The sequence below is a fragment of the Phyllostomus hastatus genome, unplaced genomic scaffold (assembly GCF_019186645.2).
Source record: "Phyllostomus hastatus isolate PE091 unplaced genomic scaffold, TTU_PhHast_1.1 phas_contig_150, whole genome shotgun sequence".
Taxonomy (NCBI): domain Eukaryota; kingdom Metazoa; phylum Chordata; class Mammalia; order Chiroptera; family Phyllostomidae; genus Phyllostomus; species Phyllostomus hastatus.
The window spans coordinates 12,821,914-12,844,770 of record NW_025333611.1 but is presented as its reverse complement, the minus strand read 5'-3'; the positions used below and the strand labels follow the sequence as shown (position 1 = coordinate 12,844,770).

The following is a 22,857-nucleotide window of genomic DNA, read 5'->3' as shown; positions in this document are numbered from 1 at the left end:
CTGCCTTTGGGGCTGGCTTCACACCCTCAGCCCTTTCAGTGAGGGCAGTCCCATAGCGGGTGGAGTAATTGCAAAATCACTAAAAAGAAACACACTCCCTGGTCCGGTCCTTCACCCTCAACAGCAAACGAGAAACAGGCCATGAACGGGGAGCGGAGCTACTCGGTCACATGGGGGACGAGTGGCAGCGTGGTGACTGGGACACGGGGCTCCCGGCCCGCAGCCCAGTGCTCCTGCTCTGACGCCCCCCGCCCACCCGCTCCAGCCCCTCACCTCGGAGTCCTGGCCGCTCTTGTACAGCTCGGGCAGCGCCAGGAGCGTTTCCGCAGAGACGTCTTTATCGAGGATCCCGAAGACGAGAGGAGGCAGCGAGGTGAAGAAGAGATTGAAGAAGATCATCTGCCAGTAGTCGATCATGGTGGAGCCCGAGAAACCGCACAGGAACTGGTACCAGAAGAGCAGGTTGACGTAGCACTGCGGGCAGAGACGGCGTGGCCTTGAGAGCGAGGACCCTGTGCTGACAGGGGCTCAGTCTCCTCGTTCATGACGTGCAACGTCCGGTGAGGTTGGTGATAACTCAGACCCCTGGAGCAGCACTTCTGTCACCACTAAGCACTGAGCGCGTTCAGGGCCTTGCTGAGTGCATGATGGTGGTTAAGCGCACAGGTTGGGAGGCAGGGAGGGCTGGTGCTGAACGCCTGTCCTGTCCCTTCCTAGCTGTGTGGCCCTGGGCAAAGTGCTCAGCCTTTCTGAACATCATCTTGCCTCCTTTCAGGTGGGAGGAATGGTACCTCGACCACAGCACGTGACCCTGAGAGGCAGCAGGGACTGGCAGGCTGGTAAGAGAGAGGGACGGAAGAAGACGGGACTGAGGGAAGAAGATTTCATGAGGAGGTCTTTCTCTCAACACTCTAACGGTCACTCAGCTCTGGTGAGCAGGACAGTCTGCTCCCTAACTGCTGCGTTCTGTTTGCTGAAGCTCTTTCCCACGCTAGCCCTGCCCCCAAGATGGGCTGGCCGCCACTGCTGGCTCTGATCATCGTGAGTCGTGCCGTGATGTGGTTTGGTGACAACGAGCAAGGTCACATAAGCAGTGTCCTGGAGTTAGGACTAGAACTTCTCTGCTCCGTGTGGCCGAGACACAGTGGGTGAAGGGTAGTGTAAGAAATCATTCAGCAGGTTTGTGTTCAAACTAGAATTCTCATTCCCTAACTACGGGGCCAGTGTTATTCTGAAGAGGCTCTCTATTTATCATTGTAATAATAACACAAACATGTTAATACTACCATTAGTAACAACTGATCATTCATATTTGACCTTCTATTTGTGCCAAGTGTGTAATATATATTAGTGTATTATATATTAAATGTGATATACATTATAATGTGTCCCTGCAACCTTGCATGATTAATATTATTGCTAATAATACCATTATGCCTATGTGTTATCTTAATATGTTGTATCTTGATAACAACATCCCTAGCCCCACTCTGTGGGTGAGGACTCTGAGGCTCCGACTCATCAGCTACCTGCTACCCACGTGCAGAGCTAGACAGTGGCACAACGTGAGTTTTCAAAGCTCTTGCTCTCCAACCACCCCACGCCTGCTCAGTCCTGCCTCTGAGCTGTGTGGTAACAGCAAGGCTGGCTATGATTTTCCCCGCCCAGGAGCTCCATCCTTGGGCTTCTCTGCCCAGGTGGCTAGTGGGAGGCTCCCTGTCCCCACCCCACAAGGCTGTCAGCACCTGCTGCCACCATTGTCCCCATCACCTAGTTTCACCCGGAGAAATGAGGCACTTACTAGGCGAGGTGCTGTCCGAAGCACCTCCCATAGAGCAGCTCATTTATGCAAACACAAGTCCCCTTTCACATGAGGGGCCTGAGATACTGAGAGCTTAAACAAGTTACTTGGGGCCACAGTGCTGTTTGGTAGCAGAGTGGGGCTGGGACTTGAACCTGGTCTGGCTCCAGCACATATGCGCTGAGCCGCTGTACTCCCCTTACTCCCATGGGTACCTCTGAACGTGAAGTTCTTGGCACAGTGTTTAGTATACGATAGGTTCTCTATAATAGTGGTGGATGTTACCGTTGGTAATGCTTTGCTGAACAGTAGCAAGCAGTTCTGAGTATGAAGGAAATGGCACAGAAGTCACGGGTGGGGAACTGGGCGTTGGACAACTCAGCATGTGTTAAGCTCCTTGCCCCACACCTCATGCACCGGCGGCACTGAAGGGTTTCACCGAGTCCTAGTTAAAGGGATAAAACGCTCTGTGCTTTGATGTCCCTGGCTCAGTTTCCCACAGAAATGCCCTTACTGAATTATGATTTAATATTGACTTTTACTAAGGGTTGTTAGGAAAAAGACCGACCATAGACGGAGGTTAATTTTCATTTCCTACAAAAATGCCAGGGAAGGCAAGTTCCCAAAGGTTTCTGTGTGGCCTTTGTCTAAAGGTCTGCTTGACAAACTGGTCTCTGAATGTAGAGCAAAGAGAGAGTGGCCACCTCCCCACCTGCATCCCCGTCCCCCCACCCCAGAACTGGTCTGCTTGTTTCAATCAGACGTCGAGCACTTGGTATTTTATCCCAGGGTCCTGGCCCAACTTCTCTCTCCTGATCTCTACTCTTACATGTTCTTTATAACTTCCCTACTGCCTTCACGCTTTTACTGTAAATTACTGACACTTCTGTGGGATTAGGTACAACACCTGCTGTGAAGTTATACACAAGCTGCCTGCAGTCATTTCCTGGAAGGACTCAGGTCATCAAGCCTCTCCTGGTCAGCGAGGGGACAGCAAGGGTTAACAGTTATATTTACTCTTTCAGGTCGTGGCTGAGATGCTCACTTCTTCCCACCTTCTTCCGCCTGAGACCCTACATCTCACTTCCCGACAGGGAGTTCAGAGAGGTCAGGACACGCAGTACACTATCTGTTGGCGAAAGTGTCTGGAGGAAGGAGGTCGTTTGGGTTCTAGTCTTGCTGACTCTCGCATGCTGTGTGCACGTGGGAGAGTCCCTTCCCCTCTCCGAGCCTGGGTTTCCTCATCTCCTAGAGATCTGTCCATAGCACCCTGACCTTCCTTCCTCCAGGGAGAGAGTTCTCAGTTCTTTCCTGTGCTAGTGCTTATCAATCTTTAAGCTTCACAGGAACCACATAGGGACCGTATTAAAAATGCACATTCTGAGCTAGCAGGTCTGGGGTGGCCCACGAGGATCTGCGTTTCTGAACGCGTCTGCGGAAAGCTAATGCCGCTGGTCCCTAAACTGTATTGAGAAAAACAAGGTTTACTGAGACCAGGAGTTGACAAACCAGTCCAGCCACAGATGCCGGGACTCAGCCACAGCAGTTCACTCGTACAGTGTCTACAACTGCTTTCATGTTGCCACAGAAGCGGTGAGTAGTTGCGACAGAGGCTGGATGAGCCGCAAAGCAGAAAATGTTCACTACGTGGCCTTCTGCAGAATGAGTCTGCTGAGCACTGATTTCACTGCAAGCTTCGTGAGGGCAGCGACCACATCTGTCTCCTTACCCAGTGCCCGAGAATGTCCCTGACACAGATGTTCAATAATAATTTGAGCAATTATTCATTTATCTCGGTTCTTTTCTCCTAACGCTCAGGCTGGAGTCTTAACAGTACAGAGTGTTTTCTATCCCTGAGGCCCTGGAGGACTTTGCTTATTTCCACTCCCTCCGTCTGGCTGCGGTCTGGGCACCTCGGCGGGAGTGCATTGAACCCAACGATGGCGGCGCCCAAGGAGCCCCGGTGCAGTAATTAATGCATTGTTCACATCTCTGAGCAGGCGGGGCTTGCAGCCCCTCTGGAACTGGTTTCAGATGTGGGAGTCCTAGTTCTCCACCCCCTAATTGCAAAGGGGAGATAATGCGGCGTCAGTATCGCCGTGGCGAGCATGGCATCGGGCTGGAAATACATATCATTTAAGCTTTGAAAGCACGACTGGCAGGAAACATTTCTTTTTCTAGTTCACAAATTTAGTGCAGCGAGGAGGCTGAGCTTATTCAAAAGAACTATTCCCTTAGAGGCCAACAGAAAAAAATTAAATGGGTATTTTGAATTCTAAGTAAACAGTCTTTCATGCTCAGTGAGTGTTCGAGTCAAATTGAGTGACTTTGCAGAGACCTGCTGAAAGAGTATCATCCAGCTTATTGAATTAACGTTATTGTTTGCCGCACTGTTTATACACATTGACCTCCGCGCAGAAGTGCTCACTCCTGAGCCCGCGCAACAGCCTCAGCGCCTGCTGGCAGGACTGGGGGGTGGAGCAGGAGGGGAAAACATAACTTGGAGGCTGCCACTTGGCTGCTGTTTTTCTCTTCCACCCCCCTGGTCTCAGGCCCCCTCTCTTTTCTTATGCAAACAGGCAGGGATTCTCTGTGCAGGCTCTTGGGGATTGTTCCAAAGTCCTTGAACTAGATAATGAAACACTCAGGCCCTAGTTCCCTCCCTTTAGTACGGCAATGTCCTGACTTCCTCCTATATGCCTTGTTCATGAAGGGCTTTTCCAACCAGAGCCTCCGCCAGTTTTACTGCCTCAGCTGGTGTGTCCCTGCTTTGGACCCTTATCAACAAGACAGAAACGAACATATCTGGTAGGAGAAGCCATGTTTTTGTATTTGGCTAGTGATGCAGAGAGGGCCATAGTCTCCCCACGTTGCTGATGAGGAAGCCAAGGCTTCAGAGAGGCTAAGTGACTCTTCCCAGGTCTCCCAGGTGACCTCCTGACTTGAAACATTTGTCAGTAGATACTTTATTTAGTGTCCTGCCTTTGACAACTGCCTGCTGGGAGGTAGTGGCAGAGTCAGGTAGAAGTCAAGGACTCCACCCTAAATCTTTACCTGTACTCCCCCAAAGGGTGGACCGTGGGTCTTGCGTTAGGGTGGCTTTACAGACGGCAAAACTGAGGTGTGTAGGGCCGTGACCCAATACAGGAGCCTAGGCTGGAACCACCTATGTCTGACTCCAGAGTCCACGCTGGTAACCGCCCCTGCTGCCTCCTAGGTACCAGGTGCTTTCTGCGCAGCACTGCTGTCCTCACAATAACATCCCAAAACAACTAGTATTAGACGCATTTTGTCAAAGATGAAATCGAGGTGCAGAGAAGTGCATTGTCTTGCCCAAGGCCCCAGAGCTGTAGTAAGGCACAGGACTCCCAAGGCGCAGACAGGAGGTGGCCGTGGGCTACTCACCACGTTCTTGTAGAAGTAGTACACCACCATCCTGGCCAGCCGCGAGTAACACCAGTGGCCGTGCACGAGCAGCAGCTTTTTGAGGTGGCTGAAGCGGGAGATGGCGAAGTCGCTGGACATGACAGCCTGCGGGGGCGGAGCAGAGACGTTAGCCTCCACCCTGGCTCCCGGGGCACCACAGAGGCTCCCCCAGGGCAGGGCTCAGTGCTGGGTCCGTAGGGCCCCTACATGGTGCCCTTGGGTGTCTCTTCTGACTCGGACACCCCACCCTCTCCTCCGGGAGACCCAAACCTCACTGGAATCCAGTAAGGGCAGGTCAGGAGGGGCCCATGGTCTCGCTGGGCCTTCGTCTCTGTTTATCCAGTGGGCACTGACTGTGGCCCCGTATGTTTTGGGCACCACGCTAGGGATGTGACGGTGGCCCGGAGAGTCGGGGCTTCCAGGCACGTCATCCGCAAACCTCTGAACACCCCTGGCCACCTTGCTGAGGCCGGCCACCTGCTGAGGCCGGCCACCTGCTCCGCGCTCAGATGCAGTGTGTCTTCTGCCCTCAGAAGACAGTTCCTACTGCTCTTTTAAGACTCCGGGGTTTGGACAAGTCTGGTCATAAAGCCTGGCATGAACCTGGCGGGCGTGGCATGGAGTCAGAGGGAGGCCTAGTCTTCTGAAACTGGGGGACCTCATGACTTTGATTAAATTTAGCTTTAAATCCTAAGTCTAGAAATTTCTCTGTTCCCCCCTCCCTCTTTCTATCTTCCCTGCAGCCTTTCCCCTGGATAAGCAGCAACCCCCAAAGCAGCAGGAGACAGTGGCCAGAACCTGAAAAGTGGTCACATGGTCTGGATAGCACGGCAGGCTAATGGTAACATCTTGACCTAATTGATGTTTCAGTTCTGAGCCCTAAGGGGATGACCCCCTGACTACTTTAGCAGGAGACCAGACAGAGGGACAAGCAGAAAGGACCTCACAGAGGTGTCCTCAAGACCTGAAGAAACAATTCATCGCCTTCCCTCGCCTCTGACACTCAGCTTCCAGCACACGCCCTAAACCACAGTGTCTTACGATTTTGCCCCATATAATCTGTAACCTACACACCTTTGGGGAGTCAGGTTTTTAACTTTAGCTCCCTGCCTCTGGGTTAGCCAATGCAATATTAAAACTTTCTATGCTGGGAACTCCTGTTTGTGCGTTCCTTGGGGCCAGTGCATGCAGGCAGGTGGACATAAGGGAAAACATTCGGGTTCTGGGAACGCTCCCCTGAATGGTTGGGTACCATGGGGCTTTGGGACACCGGTATCACCAGCTGTCTGTGACAGGCTGAGCACCTTTGATATTCTCTGGGCTCAGAAGCACCTGGCAGTAGGGGGCTGGTAAGGGGGGTTTATGACATGGAAGCCTAACTTTCAGATGATAACTCTGCAAAACTCTCAGGGAGAAGTTTACCCCACACTGCAGAACGCCTTAACTCTCCCACAAGGAGCAAGGACAGCAAGGAGGAAATGAGGACAGGTGACGGGAACTGTACCTGCATGCCTTCCTGTCCAGATATTCCGATCCCGATATCCGCAGCCTGAATCATGCTGACGTCGTTTGCTCCGTCACCTGGGAGAAGAGAGGTCCCGGGCTGTCTTTATTCCTGGTCCCGCTGCTGCAGCACACAGGGGAGGGTTTTATAGAAATGGCTCTAAAGAGTCCCATTTGTACTTAATTGAATCCTTTTAACATTGCTCTAAATAGTCCTACAGGAAAAGTCAGTTGCTACGGTACTTGGCCTGAGAGACGTCTTTTCTTCTTTGGACAAGGAGCCCTACTTTTTTTTTTTTTTAATCAACAAATATTTGTCTCCTTTTTCTAGGCACAAGGTTAGGTGTTGGGAGTTACTGGTGAGTAAGTGAGACTTGAGCTCTGCTTTATAGTTTACACAAAAGGCCTCGAGAACGCTCCAGTGGACTTGAGTGAGGAGCAAACGGAGAATCTGAGCAAGGCAGGCACTGGGCGAGAGTAACCCGGCCAGGGAAGAGACCTGGGGAAATCGGAGCTGAGGTCTTTCCGACTCCAAGGCTAGCTACCACACCTTCCTTAACTCAGTGTAACACGGAATACTGACCGCACCAAGACCACCGGGATGTCTGGACAGCTCAGTCCTCAGATTATCAAGGGACTCGAGGGGCAGGGTTCGGTTTTGTTTCTGAATATAGAAAAACGAGACTACTTTTTTGACTGAGGTACATTTAGTCACATTGAGCTGCCATGCAGTGAGTAATTCAGAGAACTGGAAATTAGGGCCAGGTCGATTTTTCTGTAATGATGCAAATGTCTTATGTCTTGACTGTCCAATATGGAAACCACTAGCCTCATGAGACTATTGAAATGTGGCTGGTGAAATTCTATTTAAGTGTACACAGCCACAGATAGGCAAGCGCTTTGGACAAGGAGCTGTATATAGCTTGCAAGCCTGGGTCTTCCTAACGCTTTATCTTTCGCGCTAGAGCTGACCAAACTTTTTCTGTAAAGGGCCAGATGGTAAATATTCTAGGCTTTGTCGGCCAAGAAGCAAAACTGAACAACTGTCCTTATGGTTAGAAGGATAAAAACCATTCTTAGCATCCCTATAGAAACACACAGTGGGCTGGATTCAGCTTGTGGGGTGTGGCTCATAGATGGTATTGCCTTAACCCTCTGACCCCACCACTTTCCAGCAGGTCCTCCTGGTCTGCAATTAAATCTGTATCAGGCTCCATGGAATACATGGCACCCGGGGGAGAGACTTTCCTTCCTCTAATTATTTGGCAACAAAATTTACTGATCTTAAACATCTTATCATTTTAAGTAGCCGTTATTCTTATAATGACCTTTTTTTCTTGATAACAGAGCAGCACATAATTTTGGTCTTTCCCCGTGGCAGAACAAATCCACCCTTTACCCTCTTCTGTTAGCTGACCAGCGGGAGCAGAGGTGTATAATCACACTATTTCTCGCCCCGCTGGCTTTGTTTCTGTCGCTATGGGAGTGAGGCCAATCTCTCTCTTCAGGGAATCAGTCCTGGGCTATTGCCTTGCGTCTGTCTGAAGTTTTGGAGAGGACAATTCAGGGGGATGAAATTAGAATGTAGTGGCTCAAGCGCTGTTACCTGTATTTTTTTTTTGTGCCCACTCCCTAATTATTATTTTTTTACTTGCTTTTACCTAAATACCAGGAGAAAAAAACAATGTATAATAGGCTTCTTCTATGGAATGCCAGGAAGGAAAATATCTGTACGCAGGTCCCTAAATAAACGTACTCTTTACACGCTGTGTGGTACGTGCTGGGTGTGGGATGAAGCGGTGGGCAAGACTGGCACTGTCTGCCTATGCTGGGACCCCTGGTCTCTTGAGCAGGCCATCACAGGGGGCATCCGAGCACTTGGGAGCTAGGAGGGCTGTGAGCCAGGGGAGGCCCCCGAGAAAAGGGAGGTTAGGCGGGGCTGGCAGAAGGAGGGTTTTACAGAGGAAATAGCTTGTGCAAGGGCCTCGATGTGAGAGAGGACAAGGCTCCGGGAGAATGGGGAGCAGTTTCGTTGGACTGGGACCTGCGGGCAGAGATGGCTGGAGGGTTAATGGAGACCCGATCAGTCAGATTCTTGTGAACCAGGATTGGGTTCTCCTGGAAGGTTTTACTTCTCTGCCTCCACTGTGATGAAAGTTTGTTCTCCCATGAAGAATTCTTCATCAGCCAACAAGCTGGCATTTAATCAAGTGTATGCTTTGCTGGGCCTTACATTTAGGAATAAACATACAAAATTAAATGTGGGACAGGCCCGACTTTTAAATATCACTGAGCAGAATACCAAACCCACCACACCTGACGTTCATAGTGTTGTGCCGTGTGGGAAGTGTGGGCGGGAGGTGGTCTGCATCCCAGAACTGAGCTGGCCTCTGCGTATATTACCGAGCTACCTGGAAGCTCCAAAGTTGAGGCCCCTCTTGGCTTTGCCCTTCTGCCAAGTCCTAATTTTTCCTTAGCTCACCTGCCAATCCTGAGGACTTGGGTTCACTCTCCCACTCTGCTTAGCCTCTGCTTCATCTCCTGGTTGCCACATCTTGTCACTTTGACCTCTCTCCCTCTAAGACAACGACCCTCAGCTTTAGCATCTTAACTTAGATGCCTAACCTCCCCCATGCACCCCACCCCCCACCTCTGGTCCAGGCCTCTGGTCAGAGCAGCCTTGCCACAGTGCCACCCACACCTGAGCATGACGGGTACCTATGGAAAGCGTCATGACGCCCAGCTTGTCTCGCACCAGCTTGACGATCACGCTCTTCTGCAGCGGGGTGGAGCGGCAGCACAGGACGGACCGGCAGTGCTGGGTCAGCTCCAGAAACTTCTTCTCCAGCTTCCCCTGGAAGATGGTGTTCAGCGTTCTCCCATCGATGACCAATCCAACCTTCGGAACGGCCGCTCCCGAGGTGGGGGCGGGTGTCTCAGAAGGCAGGCACCACCCAAAGAGCTTGCGGTCTGGCTTCTGTGGTCCATGAAATTGCTTTACCTCTTCCAGTGCGCAGTCGAGGATGGATTCACAGGTCTCCTGTAAAGATTCGGAATCATGCATTCGGTATGAGTAAGCAACATTGGAAATGCATGTCTAAAGCCTCCCTTTGTCCTTCAGTAAAATAGTTATAAAATCCGATCGCCACACAGATTACTTACCTAGGAATCATTCTGTGATTTTTTTACACGTCTCTGCACTCTTTCAAACAGCACTGAAGCAATATTAATTTGGAATCAAACTGATGTCCAAAATGGGGAAGACTGCTTGGGAATGGGACTGGAAAGAGCTCACGAGACAGAGACAGATACTGGGGTGGTGTGCGATAATGAGCCCGATCCGACAGTAAACAAGGACAATGCATCACGCCGGTGTGGTGCTTTCCACGAGTCACGGTCATCTCAGCTCCCCTGCGCTGTTCCTCGGGACGCTCCTGTGTAGTAACTTTGGAAGGAGGCTGTGTTACCGCCCGCTTTTGTTTAGAGATGAAGAAATGGAAACAGTGGAAGTGCCAGTGACTTGTTCACGGTCACCCAACTTAGTGCTGGAGGCACATCACCACCACTCAGATTGTTACAGCTTCTTAATTGTAAAACCACATTCACTGTGTGTGTTCACCTGTTGGTGTGAATGTGTTGGTCGTATTGTTTAAAACTGACCGTGGATGTGAGAGTCTTACTGGTTTAAAGAAACTTCTTACTTTTTCTGGTGTTTCCCGTGAAACATAGTAGGGAAGAAGTTACCTCTTTTTATCAAGTCTCCTCCGTTACTTCTGATTATATCAAATACCAAGTCAGATTTTGGTTCTAAATATATTCTTAATCCTCTTTACCTTCTGTAAACCTCACTTTTAAATAAAGCTAGAGAAAAACCGTGGCAGGCAACTGTATTATCAGTGTTATAGCATCATGTCGCTCACGCAGTCTTTTTAGGCACGGCCCAGGGTGACAGTTTTCATTTACTGTTGTGCCAAAAATTCCTTCTAAAAATACATTTTTAAATGCTCAGAGTCAATTTAAGTGAAATCATTCCATAAAAAATAGCACAGGTAATACGTGGATTTTGGCAAGAACTGTGATGGTGGTTCTGAAATGACAGGTTTGGGAACCACTGATCTACAAGCTTCTGAGAAGGCCGTAATTTCTTCCGGAGCCAGTAGGCCTGCAGTTCATTATTCCCGATCCTTCCTTTAGAGGGCGGGCTGCACCGGCCACCAGGCGTGCACAGAACCCAGGCGGCCACAGGAAGCAGTGCGAGGAGCCGCAGGTTATACCTGAAACACTTACTTGGGGAAGAGATCACGACAGTCCTCGCTGAAGCTGGGATCGCCATAAAGAAAGATTCCTTCAACTCGGGACCGCAGCAAGTCATTGGAAACATAAGCTTCCAAGTAAAATCTCCAAGTTATTTCGAATTTTCTATGTAACAACCACAGTAGTCACCATGCGTGTAACATTTAGCGTATGTCAGGTACTGGGGTAGGCAGCCTCTTAGGAGGTTCCCTCCTGTGTACTCACGCCCTCGTGTGAGTGCCTCCCCTTGAGTGTGGGCTAGGACTAGCGACTCCTCTCTAATGAAGAGTTCTGCAAAAGCAACAGGATGTCACTCCTCCAGGTGGTTTATGAAGACTGGCTACCCATAAGGTGTTCTTCCTCACTCTGCCTCGGACAGCTTGCCTTGGGGAAAGCCAGCTGCCACGATGGGAAGCCCTCTGCGGAGAGGCCTGCGTGGCAAGCCTGGAGGCCTGCTAACAATCATGTCCATGAGCTTGAAGGAGGACTCCTCCCCAGTCCCCAATGGCCCACCCAATTGAGCATTTAGATGAGCCCACAACCCTGACACCTTGACCGAAACCTCCAGAGAGACCTTGACCTGGAGTACATACTCACCCAAGCTACTCCTGGATTGCTAACCCTCACAAACTGCGATAGCGAAAGTGTTGTTTTCGGTTTTGATGTAATTTATTAACTAATACAAATACTGTGCTAATAAATATTTTCCTTCGATGATCTTATTTAACTGTCCCAAACAGCCTCTGAAATAAATCTTTTTAATTTCTATTTCACAGATGAAGAGAATGAAGTTCAGAGAGTTATGGTATCTGGACAACATTAAGCCTTCCCATATGTTGCTAATAATAACAATAACAGTTGCTATTATTAGTTCCTACTTAACACCATAGTCCCATCTAAGATTCTGTGACACATCGACATTTCAGGGATGGGCTGTTAATTCTCATCTTACGGATGAGAACCCTGAGGTCCACACTTGCTTACTTGCTTACAGCTTCAAGATGCATAGCAAAGCAACGGTAGCCCTAAATCAATATATAATGAATGAGGCAGATAAAAACCCTTGGAGGAAATATCCACTGAATATGTAATTACATTAAACGGATGTTTAAATAAATCTGTGGTTTAGCATGGATTTCCCCAGTGTCTGTCTTGACATATCTAGGCACCCAACTCCTTTTCCCCAGACAAGGAGACAAGAAAGACTCCTGGGCTTAGCACCCCGGGGTGTGGTGTGGGCGGGGCCTGATGTCCAGGCACCTTCTTGGAGGGCCCAGGCAACCTTCAAAGCTGGCAGTGACTGAACTCAATGTGGAGTGTGGCCCACCATTCCTTAGGAGCTTTGGCTAATTAATCAGCAAACACCCCAGCTCCCTGCAGGGACACATTGCATTTAACAGAACCTGTCCCCCACAGAGGCAACCCGCCTCCCCCGGCAGCTCACATCACAGGCTTGCAATGTCCTTCTGGAATCACCTTGAGTGAAATAATCTTTGCAAACAAAATTTCCATTGTCAGCAGGGCAGGAAGGCATCAACACTCTTGCAGGGATTGAGAACTCAAGCAAGCTGCAAATTACTTTTTCTCCTAAGCATAATATTAATGCCAAAGATTTCCCCGAGATTATTTTCATTTTGAAAATTCTTTGGGGTTTAATCTAGCTGTAGCATCATCTGCACACCTGACAAGAAAGTTAATGATTTTTCCAATTAATTTAAAGGGCCTCAGGCACTTTCCACAGTATACACTACCCTTTTTTTTTTTTAAAAAAAAATGTGTATGTGTATTCTTCGTGAAATAAAAACCAAATTTAAACCTCACAGATTTCTGGACCCTGATCACTTCTATCATCCTTCTCCCTTTTTTGTCTATGGTGGTCTTTTCCTTTCCCGCCTTACCTGTTTCTGCCCCATCCTTTCTCAGTGGCATGCTCTAGGTCTCCAGGTCCCCCCACCCCCACTCACCCCCTCTGCCACGCAGAGCTTTTCCGGTCCACGCCCCACATCTCATCCAACCCCTGCTCCTTTTGGTAGGAGCACACAGGTCAACGCCCACTTCCCATATGCCTCAGCCCAGGAGAGAGGGGAAGTTCACTTCCTGTAGTTGGCATTGTGAAAATTGACTTTGCCTTCTAAATATAAAATGATGTTACAACTTTGAACACACTTCTTCAGACTACACAGCCCCATTTCCAAACCTTGCTCCCTGCCACTTAACAGCCTATTTGGGTTGAGAATCAGAGTGTTCACTGTAACTCTGCTTCTCTCTCTCCTATCCCATCAAAATGTGCTGGTTTCACATGTCATTCCCTTCAGGATTTATTCTGTGGCAAACCAACTTGACTTACAAGTTGGAGCTGAAATTTTAAACTCAGAATGATTTCAGTTTAAGTGAAGTTTTTTTTTCCCCCCAATGGATGAGTTAATCCAAACTATAAGAAATGAATCATTGAGGTTCTGTGAGCGAGCAGTACGGTCTCATGCAATCAGCAGTGGCCTGAAGGAGGCAGCTTTCTAGACTTTTATTTCTCTACAGGAAACTACAAGGTGACCCTGGGCAGGTGACAGCCTCTGTGATCTTAAGCGTCCTCACACGCAGAATGGGGAGGCTGGGCCAAGGGTAGAATCCGGGAGAGGCATACCTTTCTAATGTGCACTCTTAGACCTAATATAATACTGGCTACCCCTACTCGGGTGCGAGGGAGAGGGTCCTGGGCTGGATGACTTCCGGGGCCCTCTGAGCACCAGGGTTTTGGCAGAGTGGCCTCCTTGTACACCCAAACACCACCCATGAGCCCGTCTCCAGGTGGCCTGAGGGCTACGCTGCACTCGGACATGTGGACTCGGCCTTGTCCTCACCTGATTTTCGGTGTTGATGGAGTACACGGTGTCGGTCTGATCCAACAGTCTGCAGGAGTGGGCGATGTTGACTGCTGTCTCCTGCTTATCTCCCGTCAAGACCCAGAGCTGGATCCCGGCTTCCCGCAGAGCGGCCACCGTGTCGGGCACTCCCTCCTGCAGCCGGTCTTCGATCCCAGTGGCTCCTGGGGGGATCACAGACACCGGAGAGCACAGTTACGGTGGGAAAGGAGCTGCTTCATTTCCCCAAAGCCCTATCAAGACAGGCAGTAATGATTAAATATCTTCCATGTTCCAGGCTGTGCTAAGCACCCTGATTACAGCAGTGGTATATACAGAGCTGGCCCCTGCCCTCTTGGAGCTCCGAGGCCTGTTGATAAGGGTTTGTAACTGAGCCACATGAGAAGCCCAGGGTCCACGGAAGGTCAGAGAAGGCTTGCTGACAAAGTGCCCTTAGCGCTCCAACCTGGAAGATAAAGACCAGAGGTGGAGAAGGAAGAGAATTCCAGGTGGAGGGATCAGCATCTGTCAAGGCCCAGGGGTCAGAGCGAGAGAAGGTGCAGAGAAGGAGGCCGAATGGGGTGAGAGAGGGGCCAGGAGATAAGGCTTTTCGGATCAGGGCCTTAAAGGATTGGCGTTTATTTCGCAGCTGAGAAAGCTATTAAAGGGACTTAGGTTGGAGAATGGCAGGATCAGTTTTGAGTTTTCAGAACACCATTCTGGAGAACTGACTGGCGTTTGGAGCACGCAGGGTGAAGGAGTTCAGGGCCAAGGGGCCGAGCACGAGCGAGGAGCGGAGCTGGGGGCGCGGTGGCAGCGGAATGGAGAGAGACAAAGAGACCGAGATCTTCGCTAGGCAGCCGCTCGTGGCAGGATTGATAGAGACCCAGGTTTTTGCTAATATTCTGGGAGAGAATTAAACCTGCAGCTTCCCTGGTTTTTGAATCATCTCCAGCTTTGCACCAGCCCAAAGACTGGATAGCAGTGATTAAGCAAAAATAAACCAGCATTTAAATTGAGATTCATTTCAGGGCACAGACCCATGTCACTCTGGGCAGGAGCGAGGCATTTCATTTCTTTCAACAGTTCCGAGTGACAGTAGGTTGGCAAAGCAGTTACGCTGGATGCATAGTGAAAAGATCATCTCACCGTGGGAGCGACTGTGAATGCCAGGCAGGTTTGGAAGGGCCGGGCGGTTTCTTGGTGGCAAGGTGAAATCTCTGCCTGGCCCTAGCCGTGTCTTTGCAGAGCCACCTCGAGGGAAGAAATACAGCCTGGCTGTCCCCAAATGGGTCTGTTTTGTGTTTGAGGCCCAAACACGCAGGTAAACTGCCCCAGGAGGAGGGATGGCTTGGCCTTGTCTTTCCCTCCAAGGCTTAGCTTGGGCGGTGGGCCTCCGAAGCGGATTCACATCACAGGGAGGCAGAGTGAAGGAGAGCGGAGGAAAAACACATTTATTTGTGTGAAAGAGAAAATGAAACAGGGTGGCTGGGCAGACCCTCCCCTGCCCAGGAAGCAGACAGGTCCTGACAAGTGCGTTCTCCTTTCAAGCTGAAGAGCCCTTCTCACCAACTGAGACCAGAGTGCTTCCAGAAACAAGAAACCGTGGGGGCTGCGAAGGGGTCAGCGCCCTAACGGGGTGACGCTGTGTGACCTTGTGTGGCGGACAGAGCTGTGGCCTAGCTACCCTCTGGTTCCCGTTGAAGTGAGTTCTTGCAAACAGCTTTCAAGGGGGCCTTGGGAGGCCGCAAAGGTCCCTGTGATCGACACACGGAAACAAAAGGGGGGAGGAGGTGGGGAGCAGAACTCCGTCCCCGGATGCCTCCCATCTCTCCACATCTTGCTGCTCCCTTTGTATAGCAAGGCATCATGCTCTTACGGGGACGCTGGACGGGTTGGGCAGCGTGGAGGAGTGCGTTTTATCCAGAGAAGCCAAAGCTGAGAGGGCTGCAGGGATGTGTTCTTGGGCCAAGGTCTCACCAGGGCTGGGATGTGGCCCTTGTGCCCAAGGCAGCGTTATCTCGTGAGAGGAAAGAAAGCTGCCACGGGGCCCCTGTGTGCACGCTGCCCCCCCCTTGCGTGCTGCCCTGGCGCATGCTGCCTCTGTGCATGCAGCTCCTCAGGGTCTTTCTGAGATCTTACTCCCGAGCTGAGAGGTTGAGTCTGATAAGTAAAGCCCCCTCTTCTCTCAGCCATGCTTTCCGCCCAACAGAAATATACAACGCCACCTCTGAACTGTGGTCTGTGTGCTGCTCCTCTTCCCGCAGGGCGTCAACCTCACTTCTGTGCGGGAACAGCCGGAGTGATCTCGGTGAAGCACAAATCCATCCCCGCTTTCACTCCCTTCGCCTCTCCGGACGTTCAGTGTGTGATTTACGTGGCCCTTCATAATCTGGGTCCTTTCTCCCCAACCTCCGAGGGCCAGCCACAGCAGACCCGAGGGACCAGCAGGCCCAGGCTTTCTCTCCGTGCCAGGAACACTCACTCTCCCCCTTGGCCCGACCAACTCTGCTTCTCCTCTCAGTCCAGCTTGCCTGCCCCCTCCTCGGCCCCCAGGCCAGGTTGGCGCCTTTTCCCTTGTGTTTGCACCCCAGCTGGTACATCTTCCAGGCCAGCACTCACCACACTCTGTTTAATTACTCATTTAATCCGTTTTCTCGCTGAACTCTGACCTATGGGAGGGCAGGTCCTGTGCTCTTGTTCCCGGTTGTAGCCCTAATGCCTAGTATACTGTTTTGGCACACAGTAGGTGCTCAACAAACATTTGAGCGAATGCAGAAGAGGCAGTGAAACTCCTAGGCTTCACCCGGCAGGCAGTGCAGGAAGGCCCCTGGGCACCCTCGGGAAGCTGCGTGTCGAGTCTGGGTGGCATGTTGGCACAGCCTGTGCGTGCCAAATAGCCAGAAAGGAACCTCAGGGAAGGCCCCTAATTGAGACACATTTGTAGCAGTGTCAGAATCAGGGCCAAGAACTCCCTTCCCAGCTTGCCATGCTCCTATTTTTCATTTCACGAGGACTTATTTTTAGCTACCGAGTAAGGTGAGCTGATTCTCCAGATGCTGTGCGGTCTCCATCAGAAGCTCCTCTCGGTTTTCAAGGGCCGCCTCAGCCTCGTGCCGGAAACTGGCCCACCGCCGGAAGTCCTCCTCGCTTATGACCTATGGGGCAGGAATAGACTCATTCACAACTCTGAGTGAATCCCCCACCCTTCCCATGTGTCTGTTTGAGCTTCTCTGTGTATTTTTTTTAAGATTGTGGGAGAAGCGGGGGAAACAGGGAGGGAGAGAAACACTGATATGTGAGAGAAACATCCATCAGTTACCTCTTGCTCACGCCCTGACCTGAGGACCAAACCTGCAACCTAGGCATGTGCCCTGACTGGGAACTGAACCGGTGATCTTTCCCTTTATGAGATGACACCCAACCAACTGAGCCACACCAGTCAGGGCATGTCTACAAAATTTGATAGGGCTTTGTCCTGAATGATTGTTTCTTTAAATGCCTGAATCAATAAATCAATTATATTCTATTATCACCAAACATCTGTTGAGCAGCTTCTGCCCTTCTCAGGGCACTGGAGATGCAGCAGGATCAAGACAGACAGACCCCTGCATGCCTGGGCTTATGTGTTACCAGGCGGGGGGTGGGGGTGGGGAGCGGCGAGAGACATTATCCAAGTAAACACTTTAAAAGAATAGGTTATTTCAAGGACTTCTACATAGAAATGAAAGAGGATGATATCATGACGTGTGGGTTACTGGGTTGGGGGACAGCTGTGGGAGGAGGGGCTGTTTCATTGGAATCTTCAGGTCTCTTAGACAAGGTGACGTACAAGTTGAGATCCAATGAAGAGAAGGGTTCAGTCATGGGGAGGGCCAACAGCAAAGGCTGTGAAACAGCAGTGAACTTGGTTTTGTCTGTTCCTTGAACATGCCAGTTGGCTAAAGGACGGAGAGCCAGGTAGAAAGGAGCCAACAATGAGGCTTGGAAGGTAAGCAGAAACCAGATCTTGCGTAGCCTGGTGGAATGCTCTACCTGCTTGCTGTTGGAGGTGGTGCCCGAAAGCCGGAGGAATACAACTAGAGGACACATCTCGCTCCCTTGGAGTCCCACGGCACTTTAAGACACTTGCGTGGGCATTACACGAAGACTGTCTCTTACAGCAACGGATAAATCTGTTGTCCATACATCAAATATATTTTCTCTCTGTGCCTGGCTCTATAGGGAGTGCCACGTGGACATAGGTGGGCCTTCTGCTCTTGTGAAATTCTATGTCTTATCAGAGGAGATGAAACTGGCACAAATAATTTCAATGGAAAATAGAAGGTGGTGAGGGTATAATTACCATCTATAGAGTAGTGAGCACTGGTTGCTGTCCCCTGTACATGTGTCCCTTAGTTAATCTCCATGACAACTGTGGGAGGTAAGGAGCACTGACACCACCACTTCACAGAAAAGGAAATGCAAAACTCCGAGAGGCGAAGAAACTTGCCCAGGGTCCCACAACACGTAGGTGGTGAGACTGGGACTTGGACCAGGTAGGTCTGGCTTCAAAGTGGGTGCTCATAAACTTTTACATTTTTGTTGTTGCCTAAACAGCACAAAAGAGATGAGCTCTGGGGATTTATGGAAGAGAAATCAGTCTAGCCCTCTGGAAATCTGCCCATCATAGCTTCCCTACCTGATTTAGGTGCCTCATTACATGCCCATGCTCTGGGATACACAGCTCTGTCTGCGTCTCTTGCCAAGTTAAAGACCTGCAGGGGGTTAGGTGGTCATCCACATGACCAGAGCTGGGCCAAGGGCAATTCCACCGGGAATGGTGGGGACTGTGACTGACCGAAACACAGAATACGCCCCTGATCAGGCATCAGCTGGACCATGGCTGTAGCTGTTTGCTGCCCTTTGAGAATGGAGACCCACTTTGGCAGATCCTCTCCATTTTCAAGAGAAACCAGAAATCTAGATTTTTATGTGATCACATAAAATCTGCCAAGTCCCAAATCTATGCAAATAATGCCAATTTTAAAAGAATACGCTGAAGGCAAAATTACAACATTGAAAATTACTTTATGAGCTAGGTAGGGGTCACCAGCTTCCATAGACCCTGTAAGGCAGGGTACCATAAAGCCACACTGATGGAACCTGGCCATTCTGATTTCTGCCCCAGCAAAACCGTCAAGGTCATGGGTCTGTGGTGAGTCAAAAGAGCTCATTTTGAAAGAATCACAGCAACCGACATTAAGGGTCTTCTAAAAAGAAATGGAAAACACAGAATCAGGGTCGAGGCCCTTCAGCTATGTGGAGAGGAATCTGTTCCCACCTTCTTGGCGATGCACAGAGTTCGGAGGCCGTCTCTTGCGTACAAGTCTAGGTGCTTCTGGGTCCGGGCTCGGATTCTCCTCACCTTCTTTTCCACATCAGCATCAGTCACTGTGAAAGAGTCATTGTCCCCCATGAGGTCATGTGCAAATGCTCAGGGATTCTCTTCCTAACATTCTGGACTTTTTAAGAGGGGGAACCCCCTTACAGCCCTCCCTGGAGACAGGGGAGCTCTCCTGACCACCAGGGAGTCCAGGAAGGTGATGTGGTAACTCTGGGAGTCCCTTCAGTCCTCTGCTCTCTCTAGCCGGTCGTCAAAAGCCTGGCTGGGCAGGGCGCTGTCTAAGGAGGGCAGATGGTCTGTGTGTTGTTCCCAAACGCCCGTGGGCCTCAGAATTCTCTGGGACCCTCAACAAATAATAGAGATTCCCAGGTCCAGTTGAAGCTTTGCTGAATCAGGGCACCGGAAATCTGAATCTTTATTATTATCCATAGCGTTTTCTCTGTAGCTGCATTAGCCCTGGATGACCAACTGTTTGCTAAGTGGTAGACATACCACCCAGCACCTTCTCTGCCATCTACTTCAGCCCCCATATCAAGTCAGGTCCCAAGACAGCTTCGGACCCGACTCTCATTGCGAAATTCATCGCCGCAGTGGGTTTGCTGAATTAGCCTTTCTTTCTAGGTAAGAAATGGTCTTAGAAATTTTTTTTTTTTTTTTTTTGCATTTCCTACCAATCTAGTGTTTAGAATGAAAAATGCTTCATTGTGTTGCTCACGGTCCCTTTAGGAAGTCCTACATAATACATTTCTTTTAGAAAAAGTCATCTTTTTTTCTTGAAGTTCCAATACTTTAATCTACCAGATAAAAAGAATTTTTTATCCTGGGTTAGTGGGTATGGGGCAGGATTGATGCTATCACAGCTTGCTTTATCTCAGATGCCGCAAACATCACCAATCAATTGCTGCACTTTACAAGCGGAGCTTGGAAAAAGGGCCAGAGTTTATTTTTTATTTTAAAAACAGGTCTAGATAGAGATCTTCAGAAAGCCCAAAGTAGTAAACAGATTTTGTGCACCTCATCCATCCCTCTATATAATGCAAAATTAAAGATACAATATTTAAAAGTAAGGTAAGTATAAGAAAGCCCAATGAGCTCTGATTCTTCCCCCACAATAGCAGTCTAAGGCTGTTTTTATACACTGCAAAATTTCTCTCAGAGATTATTTTTCTCATTTTTTCAAAGGCATTACTGTTTTCCCGGTGCCTTGAGCACAGTCTTTATGCATTGTCTTATTGAGCACTATTTGCAATATTTTATTTTCAAAGACATCAGTTTCTAAGATTAAACCCTTTTGCCTTCTATCTGGTTACCTTTGAATTGGCCTGTTTTGCTTGGGCTAACAGAAACCTCGGGGTCCGATCAGATGTTCAAAGCCCATCGCTATGTTAAACCTCGGGTTATTTTCCCCCTCATCCATTTCAAAGCTTTAGTTCTCAATGCTTAATAGCAACATTGCTCATGTGTCTTTTACCGAGAGCATCTCTAAGCCATTTTGCAATCAGCCGAGGAACAAATAAAAAACATCTCTGGGGTGGCTCTGGTGGCCGTGGCCCAGGGATTCAGAGACACTGCGTTCACTTGTCTGCCAGAGTCTGGGGATGGAGAGACCTCATTAGCTCCCTTCCCATTCTAAACACTTATCCATCCCCACGAACCTCTTGGCTTTGCTCCACAGCTGATAATGCAGGAGGCACAGGGCTGCCTGGGCAATTCTAAAGCTTGGCTGGAATCTACTGTCCCGGGAGAATCATAGCCCCATCACTGTCTTCTCCTCGTTAGTAATCAAGGAGCGGCTGTGCACTGATTCACGCTGCTCCAAAATTGGACACTGATAGGGAGAGACTTTGGAACATTTTTCTGGCTCAGTGCAGGTTTATGAAAATCTATTCAGGGAGAGGCTGGGGAAAAGGATGATAAAGAGGGACACCTGAGGCTTCCCAGAGTGGACCGAGCCTGGTGCAGAATTCCGGAGGCAGGGAGGGAGCTCTGGGCTAGGCTTCAGGGGCCGTATCTGGGCAGAGGATTTACCCCTAGTTACCACGCCACCTCTCTCAGGTCACTTCCCTCTCTGGGTTCAGTTGGCTTCTCTCCAAGACTAAGAGTTAGGGGCACAGCACGCTCTAGGGTATATTCATGGGTGTCCTAGTCAAAAATAGTGTATGGATACTCCATGTTTCAATGAGTTTGGAAAACTAGAAACTGGGATAATGAAGAGGCTTTGCTTTTACAAGACCACCCTTCTCCAGGTTGAGGAGACATGGAGTAGAGTGTGTGTTAAAGAACCTGCTTTGAGGAGACCAGCGTGTGGGCCCGTGTCCTTCGGGGACTGGCTGGGCCGAGTGATGCTATAACTGGAGCTCGCCATTGCTGTTCCATGCTGCTCTTACCCCTCAGAGCCCCGTCCTCCCGGAGCCCTGGGGAAGGGCACTCACCGCGGGCAGGGTCTTCCAGCAGGTCCATGATCACCGAGTCGGCGCCCTTGGTGTAGACGATGATCTCACCTGTCAGCGGGTGCTTCACCACCACAGACATTCTCTTCCTGACAGAGTCAAAGCCCAGGGTGCAGAGGACATTGAAAGTGAGGCAGGTGCCCTGGGGCAAGCGCACAGTCACCTGCTCGGGTGTCCGGGACATGAGCGTGAAGCTGTAGGCATTGGCAGCGTGCACCAGGGCGGCCTCATCAGGGCTCTCGGCCTCGTAACACAGTTCAGAGCCGGCCAGGCCTAGGGCCGGATCCTCCAGAGCCGCCTCCAAGGAGGCGCCCGACCCAGACACCAGCATGTCACCTTGGTCCCACGTGCTGCTCCTGCAGCTGCCATCAGTGGAGTAGCCTCCGCTGCAAACAGAGGCATCGTCCTCTTTTTCATCCGAGTCCGTAGTGGGCATGTTGGTCCCCAAGCTCTCCCCCAGGTCGGTGCCAGAGGGCGCAGTGGATGAGAAAGACTGGCTGAGGCTCAAAAGCTTCAACTTCTGGAAGAGCTGCTGGATCTTCTCCAGGGACGTCCCCAGAGCCTTGGTGGAGGGGGGCATGGTGACCTTGAGATCAAAGGAGGGAAGGAGAATGTTACTCTCAAGGTTGGAAAAAGATATCAAGCTGTCTTATGGCAGACTCTGAAGGTCATTGTGCAGTAAATGAATTATTTGGGCCTTCTGGGGTTGTGGACGAGCCTTCTCCCCCAGCTGAGCCTCAGTTTGCCCGCTTAGAAAACGAGACAGTTAGGCCAGATGTTTCCTCCACCCGTGACATTCTTGGGATTGGTCACGACCGTCCACTCTAGTCAGAGACAAAGGAAAGGAAAGGAGACAAAAGCCAGACCCATAGTAAGAGTCTACATTCCCCACACCCTAACCACGGCCTTCATCGCACTTCATCCTCCCAGCAACGTTAAGGGCTACTATCACCCCAATTCATAGATGAGGAAACTGAGGCACGGAGAGGTTAAATGCATGGGCCATCATCACCCAGCATGAGAGCTGGGACGCAGGTCTGGTTCTGTCTGACTCCAGAGGGTGGGATCTTCCGCTCCCTGCCAGCTGCAGCCTCCCTATTAACGCAAACATTGAGAGGTGGAGGCTGTTCTTCCTGAAAT

At 50.2% G+C, this 22,857-nt stretch overlaps 1 protein-coding gene and 1 long non-coding RNA gene across 4 annotated transcripts in view; one reads left to right on the top strand and one right to left on the bottom strand.

The window, feature by feature from the left end:
• The window catches only part of ATP10B (ATPase phospholipid transporting 10B (putative)), a 230,329-nt gene that overhangs the window by 13,530 nt on the left and 193,942 nt on the right, over window positions 1–22,857 (bottom strand). For all 3 annotated transcript variants that reach the window (XR_006784369.1, XM_045827276.1, XM_045827279.1), the window contains 8 exons: window positions 21,700–22,303; window positions 19,205–19,314; window positions 16,913–17,039; window positions 13,882–14,066; window positions 9,449–9,770; window positions 6,732–6,808; window positions 5,207–5,332; window positions 274–474 (listed from right to left, as the gene is read on the bottom strand). Coding sequence is in view for 2 of the 3 variants with exons in the window: in XM_045827276.1 (XP_045683232.1) it covers window positions 274–474; window positions 5,207–5,332; window positions 6,732–6,808; window positions 9,449–9,770; window positions 13,882–14,066; window positions 16,913–17,039; window positions 19,205–19,314; window positions 21,700–22,303 (1,752 nt within the window). In the remaining variant the exon portion in view is untranslated. The remainder of the gene's footprint in view (window positions 1–273; window positions 475–5,206; window positions 5,333–6,731; window positions 6,809–9,448; window positions 9,771–13,881; window positions 14,067–16,912; window positions 17,040–19,204; window positions 19,315–21,699; window positions 22,304–22,857) is intronic.
• Window positions 3,273–6,381, top strand: LOC123811298. The gene is made up of 2 exons (XR_006784370.1): window positions 3,273–3,394; window positions 5,971–6,381. It is a non-coding gene; the product is annotated as an uncharacterized LOC123811298 (long non-coding RNA).